This window comes from Telopea speciosissima, chromosome 9, assembly GCF_018873765.1.
Source record: "Telopea speciosissima isolate NSW1024214 ecotype Mountain lineage chromosome 9, Tspe_v1, whole genome shotgun sequence".
Classification (NCBI taxonomy): Eukaryota; Viridiplantae; Streptophyta; class Magnoliopsida; order Proteales; family Proteaceae; genus Telopea; species Telopea speciosissima.
In genome coordinates, this window is record NC_057924.1 from 58,210,130 (window position 1) to 58,231,193 (window position 21,064).

Below are 21,064 nucleotides of genomic sequence, written 5' to 3' on the forward strand. Positions count from 1 at the left end.
TCATAATACCATATCCTCAGTCACCCGGCATTTGTGACTGAGAGAGCTTTCTTCACCTCTCGTTCTCGTTCTCGTTCTCGTTCTCTTTCTCGTTCTCGTTCTTGGCATTGCTTCTTCTCAGGTAACCTTCGATCCTTTTTTTTCTCTGATTCTTCCATTTCTTCGTTGGCTTTTCCGATTAATGCTGTTGTGTAGTTATCAAAATTATTAGATCTGGTTTATTAGTTTGAACTTAGAGCTGAGGATTTTCTCTTTTGGTTTTGTTTAATGTTGTTTGATCTATTGATTTCTATGTTTCAGTTTATATTTACGTTGTAGATTTCGTGTTGAGGTGGAATTCTTTTGCTGATCTATTACTCTGTCTAAGTTTTGTACTTTTGTAATTTTATTATTATTATTTTTTACTAGTTTTAATTTCAGGTTCTCAACAATGTTGCTGTAGATTAGAATCGATTATGCTTGTTACTGAATCTTGCCGCATTTTTATCCTGTTCTTGATAAGGCATTTTCACGTGTGTAAATGAGGTTGATGGAATTTTTTTTACGTGCATATTCTGAAAGACATTAGCTTTAATTTGTGTTTGTAGGTTAGATCTGATCTGAGTTTGTTTGGGTTATTAGGGAAAAGTTTCTATTTTATTTATCTTTTTAGTTTCCCAATCTCTGGTTACTAATCTGTTATCTTCCATTTTCTGTTTATTGATGTATCCATGCAGTTTTTGCTTTTATTTCATCGTCTTCTTGTTTTGATAACTATTTCTATTTATTTTTTTCCATATATTTGATGTTTGCTTTATTTGTTTATTCAAGGTTAATTTTAGGGTGAAGTTTTTCTTCACCATGCGGTGAAAGGAACCGTACAGCATAAAGCTGTACTTCTCTGCTCTCTATTTACAAATGGTGCTCTCCCCCCAAGTGTAGAGTGATACCCTCCCACACCTCGGTTTGAGAAGTACCCTCCCAACTAGGGATGTAAACGGATCGAATTCGGTCGGATAGTGGCATTATCATATTCGTATCCGATTATATTCGGACGGATTCCGATCATATCCTATCGGTTTTCGGACGGATTCGGATAATTTTCGGATAGTGATTTTTTGAATGCAGGTTCTCCTAAATGGATATGAATACAGACCAAATACAATTTTTCGACTATCCGTTGACATATTTACCGTTTTTATGATGAGGGTTAGGGTTGAGACTTGAGAGTTCAGTAACTACCCTTTCTTCTACTCTTCTTAATCTTTTATTCTCTTACGTTTTTTACTTTTGCTTTTTTAATAGATATGTAATTCCATGAATCACATTGCATAAAACAATATGTATAAACCAATAGCTAATCTAGAAAAAGAATTACATTATCTTAACTTATAAATTTATAAAAATAAGACAACAAAATCCGATAAGGTAACTTCAAAGGATAGGCAAACACAGAGTTATATTTCAGATATTTTATTACCGTTGGACTGCTAAACGAATCGGATAATAATCGGTCGGATAGGGGGATTATCATATTCGTATCCGATTTCGGACGGATTCAAATTCTCCTAAACGGATGCGAACTCGGATCGAATACAAATTTACGAATATCCATTTACATCCCTACTCCCAACGCCATTGACCATGGCTGAAGGAAAATCTGGTCCTTTTTTGTTACTTTTTTTTCATTTTTTTCCTAGTAAATTGTACCCTCTTATGCTTTTTATTGCAAAGATTAATAAATTATTAAAGTGTTTTCATATTAGCAGACCAGCATTAGTATATATTGGAAGTCTAGTTTTACAGCTGGTATTTTAAATCAGCCTGTGTAGAAAGTCAACCTAGGTTTTGGGATGATACCCCACATGAAGGGTTAGTGGGCTCCTTTTTTCTGATGCAGTTGCATTAGGTTATGATCTCTTATGGAGTTCTAGACTTAAAGTCTAGGAACCCCACAAGGGAAGGTGGCGATCCAATTGTCTGAAAACAAGCTTTGGGTAGTTAGAAATTGGCATTCCTGTTCCTGTTTACGTTATTTCCTAAAATCTATCTTTAGCTACTAGATCTGGTTCTATGCTCAGATTTTTCTACTAGAATTTTGATTTACCTGCGCACACCTTTCTTGTTCTCAGATTTTTGTGAAATTAAGCTGGTCAGTAGAGTTTCTCAATTATTACCTGACCTGAATTTTTAGGTCATTCCAATTTGTCCTTTACAAGACTCAAACAGTCATATGTCATTAACTCTGAATTTTCTTAGCTATTTCTCCATTTCTGATGATCCTTGGTCACAAATCACTATAATTTTCATAGCTTGGTTTTGATTTGCACTATTTTCCTATGAGATGATGTGAACAAAGTTAGAATTTTATTGATTTTTATGTGTGTTTTTATTTGTCTGTGGCATTCTAGTCCTTGTATGTTTTCTTCCAGTTAAATAAACCTTTTTTTCTTACTAATCCATGTGTTTATGACTTGATATTTCCTCTCCAATTTCATATGCTAGTTTATGAATTACTTTGTATATATATGAGACTATGTGATTGAATTCTGCAGTTGATCTCTAATCTGTTTTCTATAATATTTTTAGTCATTGTATCATGTGTGGGATAACGCTGACATAATTAGATATTCTCATTTGCATGCATTGTCAATCTATTTCTCATTTGATGTTTATTCCATTGGTTGAGTTTGTTGGTTCTTCCTAGTTGTTTGGAATCTGACACCCCCATTATTGCAAATTATGAAGAAAAAAATAGTTGGACAACGATTTTTTGAAGAACATGAAAAATGCTATTTTTTTGTTATAATGTGGCGGTTCTTTTTGTTCTCACATGGTTCTTATATGGATTGTATCGTGTCCCTTCTGATGGACTAGACTGAAGTGCGTCCTTGCATATTCCAGTGTTCAGTGTCTTTTCGATGTTGTCATTGTTGGTTAGTTTGTGATATTTTGTTGTGTTAGTGACTACTGGCTAATTATTATTTTCTGTTTATAACTTTTACAGGAACTTCTCCTTGCAATATCTTAATTTTTGAGGTTGCTAACTAAGAACAGACAAGATGGTAAGACTACTGTTTCCAAATGAGTTTGTATTTGCCATTCTGAAAATTCTTTTTCAGCCACTGATTGGGAAATTAATTTGATTCGTGCACAGGTGAAGTTTACTGCAGAGGAGCTTCGCAGGATTATGGACCTGAAACACAACATTCGTAATATGTCTGTGATTGCCCATGTGGATCATGGTATGAATTCTCTTGTAGTTAACTCTTGGCTGTCTTTTCTCTTATGATTTCCTATGATTCTCCATTTTTGGGGCAAAGCAACTCTCTAAATTTTGTTAACAAGCTCATTTTCAGGGGCATTAAAAAGCATCACGATTTTGTGTTTGATCCTTAATTTGCTCAGATCTGGTTGGATGATGTTGGCCAATCATGTTGGGGGTCAGATTCTAAAAAAAAATTCTGCGTTTTAAAGCAAATCTGTATTTAATGATTTTCATACCCTTCTAGTAGCCTCATTCAGATATTCACATCTCCCTGAAGGGGCATTTGACAATTTTTTGTTTAAAAACAATTATTAATATCTGTTAAATACATTCGGTAATTCTTCAAAAATTGTTTGTCTAGTTTTGGCACCTCTCTCTTTTGTTCTTGCTCGCTTGTTAATCTTATTTAGAAGTTATGGATGCCATTGTGTTCTGACATTGTATGTTGAACTTTGCAGGGAAGTCTACTCTTACAGATTCTCTTGTGGCAGCTGCTGGAATCATTGCACAAGAAGTTGCAGGAGATGTTCGGATGACTGATACCCGCGCAGATGAGGCAGAGCGAGGCATTACTATTAAATCAACTGGTATTTCTCTGTACTATGAGATGACAGATGCTGCTCTGAAAAGCTACAAGGGGGAACGTAAGGGGAACGAGTATCTGATCAATTTGATTGATTCCCCTGGGCACGTTGATTTCTCATCTGAGGTCACAGCTGCTCTCCGTATTACTGATGGTGCACTTGTAGTGGTGGACTGTATTGAGGGTGTGTGTGTTCAAACTGAGACTGTGCTGCGACAGGCCCTTGGTGAAAGGATTAGGCCTGTGTTGACTGTAAACAAGATGGACAGGTGCTTCCTTGAGCTTCAGGTGGATGGAGAAGAGGCTTATCAGACCTTTCAGAGGGTCATTGAGAATGCCAATGTGATTATGGCCACGTATGAGGATCCACTTCTTGGGGATGTCCAGGTTTACCCTGAGAAAGGTACAGTTGCCTTCTCTGCTGGTCTGCATGGTTGGGCTTTCACTTTGACCAATTTTGCCAAGATGTACGCATCCAAGTTCGGTGTAGATGAGTCAAAGATGATGGAAAGGCTCTGGGGTGAGAATTATTTTGACCCTGCCACCAAGAAATGGACCAGCAAGAACACTGGGTCAGCAACCTGCAAGAGGGGTTTTGTCCAGTTCTGTTATGAACCTATCAAGCAGATTATCAATACTTGCATGAATGATCAAAAAGACAAGCTGTGGCCAATGTTGCAGAAGCTTGGTGTGACCATGAAGTCTGACGAGAAAGAATTGTGTGGGAAAGCTTTGATGAAGCGTGTTATGCAGACCTGGCTCCCAGCTAGCAGTGCTCTACTTGAAATGATGATCTTTCACCTTCCATCTCCTTCCACAGCCCAGAAGTATCGTGTTGAGAACTTGTATGAGGGTCCTATGGATGATATGTATGCTAATGCAATTAGGAACTGTGATCCTGATGGACCTCTTATGCTTTATGTGTCCAAGATGATTCCGGCCTCTGACAAAGGTAGGTTCTTTGCTTTTGGTCGTGTCTTCGCTGGTAAAGTCTCTACAGGTTTGAAGGTTAGAATCATGGGACCAAACTATGTTCCTGGCCAGAAGAAGGACTTGTACGTTAAGAGTGTGCAAAGAACTGTTATATGGATGGGAAAGAAGCAGGAATCAGTTGAGGATGTGCCTTGTGGTAACACAGTCGCTCTGGTTGGTCTTGACCAGTTCATTACAAAGAATGCAACCCTGACAAATGAGAAGGATGTTGATGCTCATCCAATTCGTGCTATGAAGTTCTCTGTGTCACCAGTTGTGCGTGTGGCTGTACAATGTAAGGTTGCTTCAGATCTTCCAAAACTCGTTGAAGGTCTGAAACGTCTGGCCAAGTCGGATCCTATGGTGGTGTGTATGATAGAGGAGTCTGGAGAGCACATCATTGCTGGTGCTGGTGAGCTCCACCTCGAGATCTGTTTGAAGGATTTGCAAGAAGACTTTATGGGTGGCGCCGAGATCATTCAATCTGATCCCGTTGTTTCTTTCCGTGAGACTGTCCTTGAGAAGTCATGCCGAACTGTCATGAGCAAGTCACCAAACAAGCACAACCGTTTATACATGGAAGCAAGGCCCTTGGAGGAAGGTCTTGCAGAAGCCATTGATGATGGGCGTATTGGTCCAAGGGATGATCCTAAGGTTCGTTCAAAGGTCCTGTCAGAGGAGTTTGGGTGGGACAAAGATCTTGCCAAGAAGATCTGGTGTTTTGGACCTGAGACCACAGGGCCAAACATGGTCGTTGATATGTGTAAGGGAGTACAGTATCTGAATGAAATCAAGGACTCAGTTGTTGCTGGTTTCCAATGGGCTTCGAAGGAGGGAGCTTTGGCTGAAGAAAACATGAGGGGTATCTGCTTTGAGGTTTGTGATGTGGTGCTGCATGCTGATGCCATCCACAGAGGAGGTGGTCAGGTTATTCCAACTGCTAGGAGGGTCATCTATGCTTCTCAGCTCACTGCCAAACCCAGGCTTCTGGAGCCAGTCTACTTAGTCGAGATCCAGGCACCAGAGCAGGCACTTGGTGGTATCTATGGTGTTCTGAACCAGAAGCGTGGCCACGTCTTTGAGGAAATGCAAAGACCAGGTACCCCACTCTACAACATCAAGGCTTACCTTCCTGTCGTTGAATCATTTGGATTCTCAAGTACGCTCAGGGCTGCAACCTCGGGTCAGGCCTTTCCCCAGTGTGTGTTTGATCATTGGGACATGATGTCTTCTGACCCATTGGAGTCTGGAACCCAGGCTTCACAGCTGGTTGCTGACATTAGAAAGAGGAAAGGTTTGAAAGAGCAGATGACTCCACTCTCTGAGTTCGAGGATAAGCTATAAGCTATCAAATTCACTGTTGGTGAGGCAAGTTTAGCTATTGATTGAGTGATAAAGATAGAGAGGTGAGCATGAGCAGGAAACATTTTCCTTAGGTCATTAAAATCCCCTACCCCCCCCCCCCCCAACTCCCTTTTTTTTTTTCTTGCCCCCTTGTTTTGTTTCCTCAGTTTTCGTCTTGTAGGTTTGTGGAACTTGGTAATTGGTTTACATTTTGAAACTATTTATTCCAGCACTTAATGACGCCAGATAATTAAATATGGCTGCATATTTGCCTGGATAGAAAAGATGATTCTGAAATTTTTTTCTTTCTTTTAAACTTTTCAGACTGTTTTACTTCTTGTCTTATGTTCACTTGCAAATCATTACATGGTGTGTCTTATCTGATTAGCATCTAATTTGCTTTGCAAAAGAGCATTATTGTGGGTGGTAGGGTATAGGATAACATATATTTGGTACATTTGAGTGAAAATAACTTCTTGCTACTTCTCTGTCCACAAGTGCAGGGACGGAGAGATAGTTAAATTTCACTTTATGATGTTAATGCATACGTCACATTTGGTGATACTGAGTTGAATTCTCTTGCTGATATCTGAATGGTGAGTTGTGGTTCTAGAAGTCATTTTCCTCATTTTCTAAGGTTGCTGTGGATTGTGAAGGTTTTAAAGATGCCTTTATTTTTAGCTGATTTGATTAGGGACCGAGGTTCCCACTGGCTTGAAGGATTCATCTGCTGCGGGCTGAAGGAAGGGCTCTTAGGGTTGGAGAACCTTCACCTTGCTGAAGGGTACCTTTCTCCTGGGAGAGCATTTGACGAGATGATGGTTAAATGCATCAGAATATAAACCCTAATGGTGAAATTCTGAAAATAGAAACTACCGTTAGATGCATGAGATTACAAAACTGTAATTTACCAAAAAAAATAAGTTCTGAAAACTAATTATGATCCATGAAAACCAACTCTTTTTCCTTACTATCCCTGACCTCTTTCCACCATTTGTTCTTTAATCTTGACAATGGCATCGTTTTGGTGAACAGCCCCTTCCTTTTATAAGTTTTTGTTTGTTCATTTTTTTGGAGGTTGTTTTGTGGGGGTGGAAATGACCACCCTACCCCTTTCCTGAACACACTACCCGGGTGGGATTCACCCCCTTATTAGATAGAGGAATTCTTATCACCTGTGGTTCCCTTGCTCGGTACGGTTCCCTAGTGCCTCTAATAAAAGGGGGGTAGATCTCACCCGGGCAGTGTGTTCGGTCAGGGGGTGGAATGGTCATTTCAGCTCTCCTATGAGAGGAATTGCACAACTGTACCGGTCAGCGAACCTCAGGGGATAAAGGTCCCTTATTAGAGGGACTTAGGGAAATGGACCGGGCAGAAAGGTTAGCAGATAATTTCCATTCCAACGGTAGCTCTGTCTTTATCTCCTATGCTATATTTTCTTTGTCAAAATAGGAAGAGAAATGACGAATCTTGGCATCAGGGAATGCCTAAGCCGGACAACTAAGATCCCAAGATGGATTAAACACAAGAGAAGTGCAATTAAGCGGCAAAATGGCACTGCCTGCTATCAAATCGTGGAAAGTAGGAATGGTGTCCCCTCCTTATAAGCCTAACAGTCTCCACAAAACCAAACTGAACAAGGACATGACCCTAAAAGGAAACCGTAAGTCAGATCCAAAGAGTTGTTTCTTTGATTTCGTCCTACCTGTTTATTGATATTGACAAGCAAACAACAAGAACAGAGAGAAGCTTTGCTTTAGAAATTGAGCGAGCCATTCTGAGTGGATGATCAAAGTGATATCTAAGTAATAGAGGAAGAACACAGAGTAAGGAAAGAGGCAGAGCATAGTGCGGTAGGGGTTGCAGAAGAAGAAGAACGAAGAGAATGTATTCGTGTTCGAACAAGAGGAAAGAAAATGAGGGAGGGAGTAGGTGAAAGGGGGAAGGGGGTGGGGAGTATAACCCTTATGTATTGTTGCTGCATTGGGGCAATGCGTGGTCTTTGGTTGCTTTCATCTGAATCTTTTTATGCAAATATACTACCTTCTAGAATTGGAGAATTGGTAGAAACTCCAATTTAGCAGCTATTAGGGTTCTTCTATGTTTGGGTTTCCCTTTGTTCATTCCACTAAGAAACTATGAATCGTTATCGTCTACGGTTCCCTAGTGCCTCTCACAAGAGGGGGTGGGACCCACCAGAGGCACTTGACTGAACACTCTGCCCAGGTGGGGTCCACCCTCCTCTTGTGAGAGACACTAGGGAACCGCACCGGTCAGGGAACCGCATACGATAAAAATTCAAGAAACTATCCCACTTTCAAGAAGATTGGTTCTTTCATCCTGCTATAGCAACACCACCTTATGTGTTTTCCAGTTTTTTTTTTCTTCTATTAATAGTTTGTTTCTATTATTAAAAAAAAAGAAATTGTTGAATTGGATGGACATGGTCTAAAATGACCATATGCCAATTTTCACAACAAACCTCAAACATTTACCCCATATATTGGCATTTTCCCTCATATTTGTAGCCATCTATTTTTCCTTCTTTTTTTTTTTTTTGTGCATACAAGTAGTTCCTTAACCCCCCCCCCCCCCTCCTCCTCTCTAAGGTGAAGGTGTGACTAGATTTGTAAGACTAGGCATCACCAAAATAGGGTCATTAGAAATCCTAACTAGCTAAGGTTGCTGACATCTTCAATTCTTGAAGGATTGACTGGCAATATTGGCATTCTTAGATCAAGGAGACTCAATATGGAGTAAAAATCAATGTGTCATTTTGGCATTGAAAACCCTGTAAATGGAGGAAATTTATTAGTCCTCATTGGGAAAAGAGTACCTAAATCTTAAGAAGATCCTTAGGAAAAAGGACTTCTGAAGACCTACCTGAGGGTAAGAGAGGGCCCATTTAGCAATAGAGCAGGTCTCAAAATGACTAACAAGGGACTGGACACCCATGATGATAGAGGACACATCCATAGGGAGAACAAAGGCATCAGAACCAAACAATCTGAGGGACAATGACACATCTCAAACCGTTTTCCACTACCATCTTCAACCCAACACGAAGGACCAAGGCTTCACCAACAACCGTCGAGCTAAGGAACATATGATTAGTGGCCACCAGCACAAGCATACCATCACCATCTAAGATAAGAGTACCTAAACTCATAGCATGAAGATATCGGGAGATAGATCCATCTATAAAATATATGAAAAACCACAGAGCTAGGGCTCCCCCATAGTCTTAAGAGGCTAGGGGAGGAGCATCAGAGAGGTCAGAAGAGGAAGCAGGGGATACAAGAATTGATATTGCAGTTTTATGCTTCCAAATTTCCCAAACAATCACTGCTTGCATTGTAAAACTTATATTTTTCTCCATTTTTGTTGAATCTAGAGGACACCCCAATGAAAGACCCACTCAAAAAAAGCGCACCGCAGATGGGCTGCTGATCACATAGATTCATATGAGGCAAACCTTGCCTATTGAGCATGAGGGCAATAAAAAACGAGCATGCTAAATCTATTAGAATGAGTTTTACTTCACTGACGATGAAGAGAGAACCTCTTAATCTATTTAATCTTAACACTGATTGAACTGAGAAAAGATATTTCAGGCCTTCAACAATTCATCATTTCTGAGCATGTTAAATTCGAGAATGACAACAATACGGGAACATATATGTTCGGAAGTTAAATGGACTATATGAAAAAAAATACTTTTCAAAATCTGGCACAACAAGCATGTACGACAATGATACGATTGCTTTGTTAAAATCTGGGAACAAAAGCAACGTGTTTAATATGATTGCTCTGTTAAAATCTGGGAGCAAAAATATGGGTTTAATTGGGTATTAAGAATGAACTGAAACGGATTGTTTGCAACTAAATTCTGATCTCCCATGCTTTTATGAACACTTAAATTCAATCTGACTTTTCAATTTGAAATCATTTCTCATTCTTCGGGTTTCTACATCTAATATAAATTAAGTTTAGCCCCTAAAGAGGGTAAGAGAAAGTTGAAAGGAAGTAAAATGATAAAGAATGCAACAAGCTCTTTTTTTTTGGGTAGGAACAGATAGTGTCTATTCAGTAAAACGGATTACACACCCACTATCGACCACCTGAGGGGTAGTGAAACAGGCATCGGAATTGAGCCAAACAATCATATCCATTGATCAAGCTCTTTTAGAATCAAGTTTTTAAGAGGTCATATAAGTTACATTCAGTCCTTATGCTGCTAATTCTCAAACACAAATGAGGGGCAAAGGGCAGAAGCGCACAATGTGTCTTCCAAAATTCTTTAGGACCAAGTCACAACAATGAACTTTTATGACCATGTCTAATATTAATTATGGGGAAAGAGAATGCCACCTAGGCATGTGCTGTGTGTTGCCCCTGCACCCAGACATAGGGGTATGCAAAATAACCATCGTGTCTCGAGAATTTTCACATTTTCATGGGGGCACGGCGGTCATTCAGTGTGCACCTCATTACCTGAGTCAAGGGCAGCGCACAGCACGCGCCCAGGTAGCAAAAGTAGCATCGATCAGAAGAACGGTCGATTGGGGTTGCCGAACAGAACTCTCTCACCTTGTTCACGGAGCCAAGTTTTTAAGGTTGAATCTGGCAGATGCTCTGTTTTGATCCTCTCGACTCTATTTTCAGTAAGTAACCATACCTGGAACCTTAAACTTCTTTGTACTCTCTTTCTACGCTGTGCCAATGCCCATAAGTATTATTTTGATTGAAGGCTTCAGGGTTAAAAAACCTGTGAAGCTTTTTTAATGGTGGGAGTGATCTTATATTTGAGGTGCAGAAATTTAACAACTGATCTATAGGCTCCAAACTTAGAAAACCTTAAGTCTGAGAGTTTGCTGATGGCTTTCAATAAATCGGTGTTGCTGTGCTTGGGTGCCATAACCACTTTCTATACAGCTTGAGCCTACATTAGTGTATGCAGATTGGCCAAAAAAATGCGCATTCTGAAGCACCAGGGTTCCCAACCCCACATACGTGCTCTCCTTTTCTCAAATGCTTCGTTTTCATCTCTTAATTCTCACTCTGATGCTTTCCTCTCAGACAAAGCCTTCACTCTTCTCAAGAGGTACCCCAACCAACTCGACTCATTATCTTCCCAATTCACCCCACAAGCAGCTTCCCTCCTTCTCCTCAAATCCCAATTCGATCAAACCCTAACCCTGAAATTCCTCAATTGGGCTCCCAATCATTCCTTCTTCGATATTCAATGCAAATGCCTTACCCTTCACATCCTCACTAGATTCAAGCTCTACAAGACTGCCCAATCCATTGCCGAAGTTCTGGTTTCTGAGGAGGATGACTGCTCTTTAATTTTTGAGTGCCTGAAATCAAGTTATCATCTTTGCAGCTCCAGTTCCTCTGTCTTTGATCTGCTGGTGAAGTCATATGCTCACTTGAACATGGTTAGGAAAGCCTTAATTACTATTGGTTTAGCAAAATCTCATGGATTTATGCCTGGCATCTTGTCGTACAACTCCGTCCTTGATGCGATGTTCAGGTCTGGGGATTCGGTCTCGTCAGCAGAGGAGTTTTATGGGGAGATGATCAGATGTGGGGTATCTCCTAATGTGTATACTTATAACATTCTGCTTAGAGGTTGTTGTGGAGAAGGGAAATTGGAGAAGGCTTTTGAAGTTTTCCGTGAGATGGAGAGAAAGGGTTGTGCCCCAACTGTAGTCACATTCAACACTATAGTTGATGCATATTGTAAACTGGGAAAGGTCAATGAAGCATTCAGGATGTTCGAATTAATGTCTCAGAGGGGTTTGCAGCCAAATTTGATTTCCTATAATGTGATTATCAATGGATTATGCCGAGAAGGTAGGATGAAAGAAACACGTGATGTGCTTGAGGAAATGGATAGGAAGGGCATGGTTCCTGATAAGGTCACCTACAACACACTTGTTAATGGTCATTGCAAGGAAGGGAACATCCATCAGGCACTTATTTTACATGCGGAGATGATCAGGATGGGGGTAAGCCCGAACGTTGTTACTTACACAGCCTTGATCAATAGCATGTGTAAGGCTGGAAATCTAAATCGAGCTATGGAATTCTTGGATGAGATGCGCCTGAGAGGACTTTGTCCCAATGAGGTAACCTATACCACCTTGATTGATGGTTTTTCTAAGCAGGGATATTTGAATGAAGCAAATCAAGTTTTGATGGAAATGACTGAGAATGGATTCTCACCTTCCATTGTTACTTTTAACGCACTTATCAATGGAAGCTGCATCTTTGGAAGAATGGATGAAGCTCTGCAGGTCATCCAAGAAATGATAGCAAGGGGTTTGGCCCCAGATGTCGTTAGTTATAGCACAATTATAACTGGTTTTTGCAGAAACAGGGATTTGGACAAGGCATATGAAATCAAGCAGGAGATGGTTGGAAAGGGTGTATTAGCTGATGCTGTCACTTATTCGTCACTAATTCAAGGTCTCTGTGAACAGAGTAGACTTGTTGAAGCTTGCAGCCTTTTCCACGAGATGTTGAGCATGGGCCTGCCTCCAGATGAATTTACTTATACGACTCTGATCAATGGTTATTGCATGGAAGGGGATGTAAATAAAGCTCTCATTCTGCACGATGAAATGATACAAAAGGGTTTGCTTCCTGATGTTGTCACCTACAGTGTGCTTATAAATGGGCTCCGTAAACAAGCTCGGACTAGGGAAGCAAGGCAGCTTTTGTTCAGGTTGTTTTATGATGAGTCCGTTCCGAGTGATGTAACATATGATACACTAATCGGTCATTGCAGTAATGTTGAATCTAAGAGTATGATAGCTCTCATAAAGAGTTTTTGTATGAAGGGATTGATGGATGAAGCAGATCAAGTTTTTGAATCAATGACTCAGAGAAACTGGAAGCCTAATGAAGTAGCCTACAATGTAATTATACATGGGCATTCTAGAAGTGGGAATGTGCGGAAAGCATTTGGACTGTATGAGGAAATGATAAGATTAGGTTTCATTCCTAACACTATTAGTGTTCTTGCCCTGATAAAAGCTCTTTTTAATGAGGGAATGAACAATGAATTGAGTCAACTCATTAATGATATCTTGAGGAGTTGTAGGCTTGCTGATGCTGAGATTTCGAAAGTTCTTGTTGAGATCAACCATAAAGAAGGGAACATGGATGCTGTTTTTAATGTCCTAACTGAAATGGCTAAGAATGGGCTCCTCCCTAATAGTGAGGAAACAACAATATCAACAGGATAAAAGGTGTGGGTGTTTCTTCATTCATTGTGATTTCAAACAACAGCATTCATTAAGCATCTTTCCCACTGATGTAGAAAAAAGACCACCAAGAGCATCTATCTCCATGTATTATAGTACAAAGTGTGATAAAATTGAGAAAATGGAGAGCTTGGTCTTCAATTTTGATAGCATATGCTTTCAGGTCCTTGAATGTTGACCAAGCATACATGTCATATAACGTAAGAGTGGATATAATTGAAGAAATAGATATGAGCAGCTGTGAGAGTCTAGTGTATCTCCCAATTGAACTTTGTCAGATGACTTCTTTGGAAACACTTGATTTAAGTTTCTACTCGAGCCTAATGCATCTCTCAATTGGAAATTGTCGTGGCTTTTCTGTAAAAACTTGATTTATGTGGCTTTGCAAGTTTTGTGGATCTTCCAAATGAAATTTGTCGGCTTACTTCTTTCCAAGAACTCTATTTAAGGGTATGTAAAAGTCTAAATAAGCTACCAGAGAAATTGGGCTGCATGATATCCTTTGCAGAACTTAAGTTTATGCAAGGGTCTCGTGTGTTGTTGGTGAAGCCTGATTTGGTCCAGAAAGTGCGGTTGAGACCTTCGGAGGGCCGTTTTAGTCTCGAAACGATCTCGGAATGCCGAAAAATGGCGGGGCTCCATGCCAAAGGCTTGGAGTTGTGTTGGGCTCGTCGAGATCTTCAAAATGAGTATCTTTTGAGCCATGTGTTATGTTTTGGTCCGGCTCACTTTTTTTGGCAAGTTTTGGGCTAGGGGCATTTGTGTACTTTATGGGGTTAGGGTTTTCTTATATATTTCTCCTTATCTCTTTGAGATAGAGATATGAGGGTTTGTAACTTTTCCAGAGATAATAGGGAAACCTGTTCTACTGCTCGACCGTGGATGTAGCTTCCATACCGGAGGTGAACCACATAAATCTCTGTGTTGTGCGTTGTGTACTCTCTCTCTGTTCTCGTTTTCTTCTGCAAATCGCCATTCTGGGCGTTGTTTTCTTAACATAGTGGATCTTCCAAATGAAAATTTTCAACTGATTTCTCCCGAAAGACTCGATTTGTGAGGATGCTAAAGCTAGAGAAATTTGGTAGCATGACCTCCTTGACAAGGCTTAAAGTATGTAGCTGCAGTAAACTTGAATAGCTTCCAAATCTTCCTTCTAGTTTAAAATCTTTTGATGCTTCTTCTTTTGTATTGTTAAGATCACTCTCAATGCTTACAGGCCTAAAAAGTCTAGAAGTATTGCACCGTCGATTTTGCAAGAAGCTTCTACACATCTCAGAGAGAGGTGATTCCTATAACAAACTAAATGCATTTCAAGTACTTAAACAAATATTTTTATTCTAATTGAATAACAACATTGAATCAGATTAACTTGATTCAATAAAGTGGGTCTGAAAAAAAAAAATATATATATATATATTAACTCATCTATCACACCATGGTAATCTAAATAAAGCATTGGTCATGCTCTAAATGAAGGCCTAACTTATTGGAAGGTCATGCTTGGTTCAAGGACAGGATTTCCAATCAAAGCTGTGGATCCCATGATATGTAGTGGCTCTGATCAGGACAACATACATATCTGTAGTTAAGTTTATCACAGCACAAAATGGAGCATTAGTTGATGCAGGATCAACAAAGTTGAGCGCATTGAAGCTAGTTTGTCCATTGCATCTCTGTATAAGAATGGAAAACATCCAAAGTGGAAAGAAGAGCAATGTCACAATATGACTAACAAAATAACAAATACAAGTCAACCTGTTTTGAGAACCAGAAAGCTGATGACTGGTATGTCAACTTTTAGCCTGCAACAGCTTACAAATGATGTAGTTGACATTTTACAGCATCACCTCACTGTACAGAAATGGTCAAACAGATATTGTAATAATGTAATGACATAATAGAATTACTTACCCTCATGCATTAACATCGGCACCATCAACTTCCTCAACCTCTTTATCTCCATTTGCTCTGCAGGCTTGTTTTTTATTTCCCTTTTTTGTTCACATTCTTTATGTTTGCTGCTACTGCTTTCTTTGCAGCATTCTTTCTTACAAAAGCTAAGACACCATGTAAAGAACAATAATCAGCAATTCTAAAAGAATTCTCTCTACACATTAGATAGGGAGGATCTGTTAGAGGTCAAATTACATGTAGATTGGTAAATGATACCTTTCTGGGCTAGAAATGGAAGCTGCAAAAAAAATATCACACAAACTAAGCAAGATGCACAAATATCGATGCGATGTGGCTATATTTGTATAGGAAGCATGGTAAAGTATCCCAATACCCTTAAAACAGAAAGTTTGAGTATGCAGTCCAAATTAACAGATGATATGATACTGGAAACCTTTCTTATAGTAATATCTATCAAGGTAATTATTTGAGGACATAGAAGGAAGCCGACCCCAAACCTGATTTAACTCAAGTGCAGTTACTCATTCTACATGATCTCTCTCAAGAAAAAGTTGAATATGATTTCTCCATCCTCATGTTTATAGGAAAGTTTGGCTTCTGCAACCCTCTCTGCCTCCTGCCCTGTATTTAATAGTTACTGATCATCTTCTTCCTTCCTTAATGCATCCGCCCCATCCTAAATATATTCACTGAATCACCTTCACATGCTGGCATGGATCTCCACCTTACTCTGCTTTCGGTCTGACCTGTTACGCTAGTTCTGTACTCTATGCGAACGATGATTGACAATGATTTCATACCAATTGAGGTGTGAAACAATCAAAAGTTCATTCTTTAACAAGGTATATATTATTTTAATTTCAATATTATGTAAGGGTTACCTTGCATTGTCATGATGGATAAATAAGGTTATAAATCCTCCAAGAATCTTCCCGAAATTTATCATTCTGGTTTGGAGTTAGTTTGGGGGAGATTTCTCTCTATATAGTTCATCAACCTGTTTACTGTTTGCAATAATGTTAAGAAACAAGCCATAATGAAAGAATATAAAAGCGTCCATTTGAATCTTTGAACTCTTTCCAAGTATCTATTGTTCCTTAAAAAGAGTTTATCCTAAAAATGTAACCAATACCTAAGGAAAATATGAATTTCAAAAAAACTCCTTTTAAAAACTACAATAAAAATCAAAATTTTGGTTTGGAAGAAGATGAAACCAAATGGAAAAACAAGAACAATTTTCCTTCCAAACAAATCTGACAAGAAACATACTACCCAAATCTCTGACTACAGACAAAAAATTATATGGTACACAAACAACTGCAGTATTCTATACAGAATAAATCAACAGATTCCAGATTCCAGAGCTCAATAAAAAAGGTTATATATCCGTATGGAACCATTTGTTGTATTTAGCAAATCGTATTTTCAGCTAATACTTATTTTATTTTTTGGTAGAAATCTTCTGGTAGTACTTTACATGAAGCCTCTGAATCGTTTAGGAAGCAAGTTGGGTTACATATCTAGTTTTCCCCATGGGTTACATATTAAGTTCTACCACTTAATAGTTGAACTGAAAATCATTCATAAAAAGACTTGGTTTATATATCTTAATGGAAAGGTGTTTCCAGCCCGGTGGCAGAGGCTATGCAAGCAAGCAAGAGCCAATGAGGGCTCCCGTATCGGTTCAAATAATAGAGGGCAGAGAAGTCATGTCATGGGGAGGGGGAGGAGGAGGAGAGAGAGAGAAAGGAGCGGTGCTAGCAGAGGCTATGCCCCTGGGCAGGAAACATTCTCCCATATCTTTACATTCAACTAACAGATGGGTACTACACTTCTTAGTCAACTTTGCTTTACAGATGGTTACTTTATCTCATTAACCTCAATACCTTATAGGATTACTCAACCTTAATCTCTATTGCTTGGGTTCCTCCCCTAAGTAATCACTTGAAGATTAACTTTGATGGTGCTGTCTTGAATAGAAGTGCAGAAACTGGAATTATTATTAAAATTCTTCAGGGTTTGGTCATTAACTGTCAACTAGGTGTCTCTTATGAGTTCAATCTCTTATATGTGAGGTTATTGCCTTGATGGATAGCATTTCACTACTATAATGCTTGGTCTTCATTCTGTTAATTTTAAAAGGGATTCACTTAACTACATTAACACACTATCTTCCTCTATTGATCTTTCATGGACTATCAGTTATATTATACAGGTCTGTAGATTGATCCTCCTGAAATATCGTTCTTTTTTGGTCAATTAGAGGCCAACAAAGGTCTCCATTGCTCATGTTTATAGGCTTAAACAAACCTCTTCATGTTTCCAAATTCAACTACAATTCAGAGTTAGAAACTCCTGACTCTAATTTTATGGAGCTAGCTCTGGTTCTGTTGAAAGAATACAATTATATACTTATTTAGGGAAAAAGTTCTCTGTCCGGGAGTGTGGCCTATACCAGCACGCCCATGAGTCTATCTCTCTCCTCCCCATGTGAAAAGACACCTCTGCCCCCTTGTTTTATTGAAGAGAGAGATAGACACATGGGAGTGCTGGCATAGGCCACACTCCCGTACAGAAAACTGCTTCCCATTTATTTCTTATTGTTGCTTGTCCAGGTTATTATTGTTTGAATTGAAGTTATGCTTTTATGGGAGTTTGAACTTATGTATTGTTCCTCTTTGGGGTTTTAATGATTTCATTCCTAAATCATGAAAAACTGCTAACAGTGGCATTAGGGAGAGGAATTATTAATCACAGCTTTAAACACCAAATTGGACTGGCCAATTACACCAGATAAACCTGAAAGAGACACACACCCCTTGGGTTTCTGATTTCTCTTTTTGATTCCTGATTTTTATTGAAAATGGTTGTTGAACTCCAAAGATCAGATGCCTTTTGTTTGGACGGCAATTTGTTCAAGACAAGTTTGGCTTGCTTCTCATTAGGCACTAACAGTTGGAATCTAATAAGTGAGATTTTCAAAAAGTGTTTCCATATTCTGCTTATTACCAAAGAAATAATTCATCGAAATAATGAGACACATGTTTTGTTACGATTCAGAATCTGAAAAGGGATTCAAGAACCGTAAAGGGGAAAAATCTCACTAATTCGAGTGTAGTGAGGGACTCCTAAGAGGGGGGAAGAGAGAGAATTAACAACTGAACTAATTTCTTTTCTTTTTTGATGCCTCAATGATCCTTAGCTACTATTTATAGTAGCAATACATGTAAGTAGTACAATCTTAGGCAATTGAACAACTTGACTAACCAATCTAACTAACTAACAAATCTAACTAATTAACAAACTTCAACCCAAAAAAAATAAAAATTAACAAACAACCTAACTAACAATCTTATCCTATCTCTTGATTCCACATTCATAACATGTTTTGTTGATATGGACACACCTGAGATCACCAAATGCTCTGCAGTTCCTCTATTTAATCCCTCAATCATATATATACCCTTCTACCTAGCCAGCTCTATTTAGGTTGAAACATGACATTTGAGCAGGAGATCTTTGGGTTTATATCTGTCCCCAAAATTCCATCCTTATCCAATGTGCCAAGTGGCATAACTTAGGATGTTGATTTAGAGAATCCAGATATGCCCTCTACACCGCTGGTGGAAGGACCCTGCCCTCCCTTTAGTTTTCTAATTAATTTTTTATATGCTGTATTAACAGCCTAGTCCTTAATCTAGGTATACTACTTACATAGTACACTTTCACTTGTGTTACTGTCCACTCAAAAAATGTGCACCACAATGACAATACTTTGAAAATGATATGATGACAAGTCATTTTCAAATACTTTTGAAAACCCTATTTTACCCCTTAATAAATTTTGAGAATAAGACAAAGGGCAATCAAAAGAACGTTTCATGTTCTAAATGAAAACGTGTGCTATCATAGAAGTTGCTCTTGTCTTTATATTATAAACATAAGGAAGTGAGATCTGATGATTGGTAATTTCTCCTCCAACTAGGATAAAAGATCTCATTGAAGCGGCCAATCCCATGCATATTGTATGCACATTTGGTGGCACAAATTGCATAGTATCATAAATAGCTATTCCGGGTATTACCCATCTGCTGGGAGAGTTTATAAACAAATACAGATTTTTGGTATCATCCTCTATACTGAAATATACCATGAGTCCAATAAGTTGATTCGAGATCTTGCTATCAACCTCTTGGTCTAAAAGGGCTTTGAACCCAAATACATTATCCACAATCGAAGTAGACATGTTAGTAACAGAACCTTCTTCAAAAAGGTCTAAAGGATAAGCTACATAAGCAATATATTGATTTTATTCTCCAACAACCAGCTCAACTTGGATGATTCATATCTCCGGGCAGACGTTGATGAGCACATTGAACTATCCATGTGACTGAGAGGCCTCACAGCCAAGGCACAACGATGCAATTATCAAGGGCGCGCTCTACCACTGAGCTAATAGCCTGTTGTGCGGGCCTCCCACTGGGAACGATAATGTTTTAGAATAAGCATGGGTGATCAAATGAAATAAAGCAGCTCGATAAGACCTCATACCTTAAGCTAACATAGTATAACCCAATTGAGAGGATACTCACATGCTCACTATTGTAGTATAGCAACAAATTTATGAAACTTACACCTTGCTTTGCAAGATTTTTGAATAAAAAACTCCAAAATTTTATGAATATGTGAAAATTTTTGCTTTTTTTCTTTCACATCTATTTTCTAAGGTTTCAATTGATTCTAACTAATTATGATGGAGATCAATCTCGAATATGATTCCGAGTTTTTAAAAGCCTTGATGTAAAAAGAAACAAAACCTACTGTTCTTGTGTGGTGTTTTTTTTATGATAAAGAAAATAAAACTATTAATAGAACCGATCGTAAACCTATGATAATTGTGTCCCTAATTTTAGCAAATTTGGCTATGGTAGCCATCAATATTAACAACCTATCTTTCTTCAATAATGTTATAGATCCAATAATAGAAACAATGTTAAGAAACATCAAGTAGCAAAGAAAACAATTCCCATGACCATCATGGTCTCTTTTTCTAGGTCAAACGATCTATCAAATCCTGGCAATTAGTCTATACTTGTAAAATTTTCCACCTCATTTCCAGCGTACTTTGCATTCCTAGTTGCATTTTTCTAGTTTTCCATTTCTTGAGCGTACCTTTAAAATCCGAAATCCATATATGCCACAATAAATTGATAGTTAAATAATAAAATTGAGGCCCAACATATTTCGTTATAATTGGATCAAAATAGCCATAAAAATAAAGTATATTATAATTCTTCTTTTTTTTTTGGTAAGTGGAAATATATTATAATTCTCAATAGATAGGAGTTTGTAATCAACCAGATCTAAATAATTATAATCAAGTGCCACCTACACAAACTCTACAGGACTGATAATCTCCAAGTCATAAACCCATTTATGAATATTTTGGATGATAAACACAGGTTTAGGATGAAGATTAAGGAATGCACATTGATTATGAGTTAACCAAATAAAAATAGCAAATAATTGAAGACATTTGCAATATAATATTTCTCTCATATTTAGACAAACAAATGTAGAAAAAAGATTCAAATAGAGTAAGCAAGGATGAAGCCTAGAGGAATTCAGTTCGCAATCCTAAAGTCACTTCCACCCAAATCCGCTTAGACTACATTTGGTAATCATTTCTAGGAAGACTTCTTCTGTTCTTCTGAGTTGTGGGGGGGTAAA

General features: G+C 38.5%; 2 protein-coding genes across 2 annotated transcripts; both read left to right on the forward strand.

Annotated features, from left to right (window-relative positions):
* LOC122639466 (elongation factor 2-like) lies at nt 1–6,221 on the forward strand. The gene is made up of 5 exons (XM_043832336.1): nt 1–44; nt 79–121; nt 2,987–3,044; nt 3,137–3,224; nt 3,706–6,221. The coding sequence occupies exons 3-5, from the start codon at nt 3,042–3,044 to the stop codon at nt 6,144–6,146; spliced, it is 2,532 nt and encodes an 843-aa protein (XP_043688271.1). The 5' UTR covers nt 1–44; nt 79–121; nt 2,987–3,041; the 3' UTR covers nt 6,147–6,221.
* A 4,781-nt stretch (nt 6,222–11,002) lies between these two features.
* On the forward strand, nt 11,003–13,643 carry LOC122639287 (pentatricopeptide repeat-containing protein At5g39710). The gene has a single exon (XM_043832105.1). The coding sequence runs from the start codon at nt 11,120–11,122 to the stop codon at nt 13,400–13,402; it is 2,283 nt and encodes a 760-aa protein (XP_043688040.1). The 5' UTR covers nt 11,003–11,119; the 3' UTR covers nt 13,403–13,643.
* Nucleotides 13,644–21,064: the final 7,421 nt, after the last annotated feature.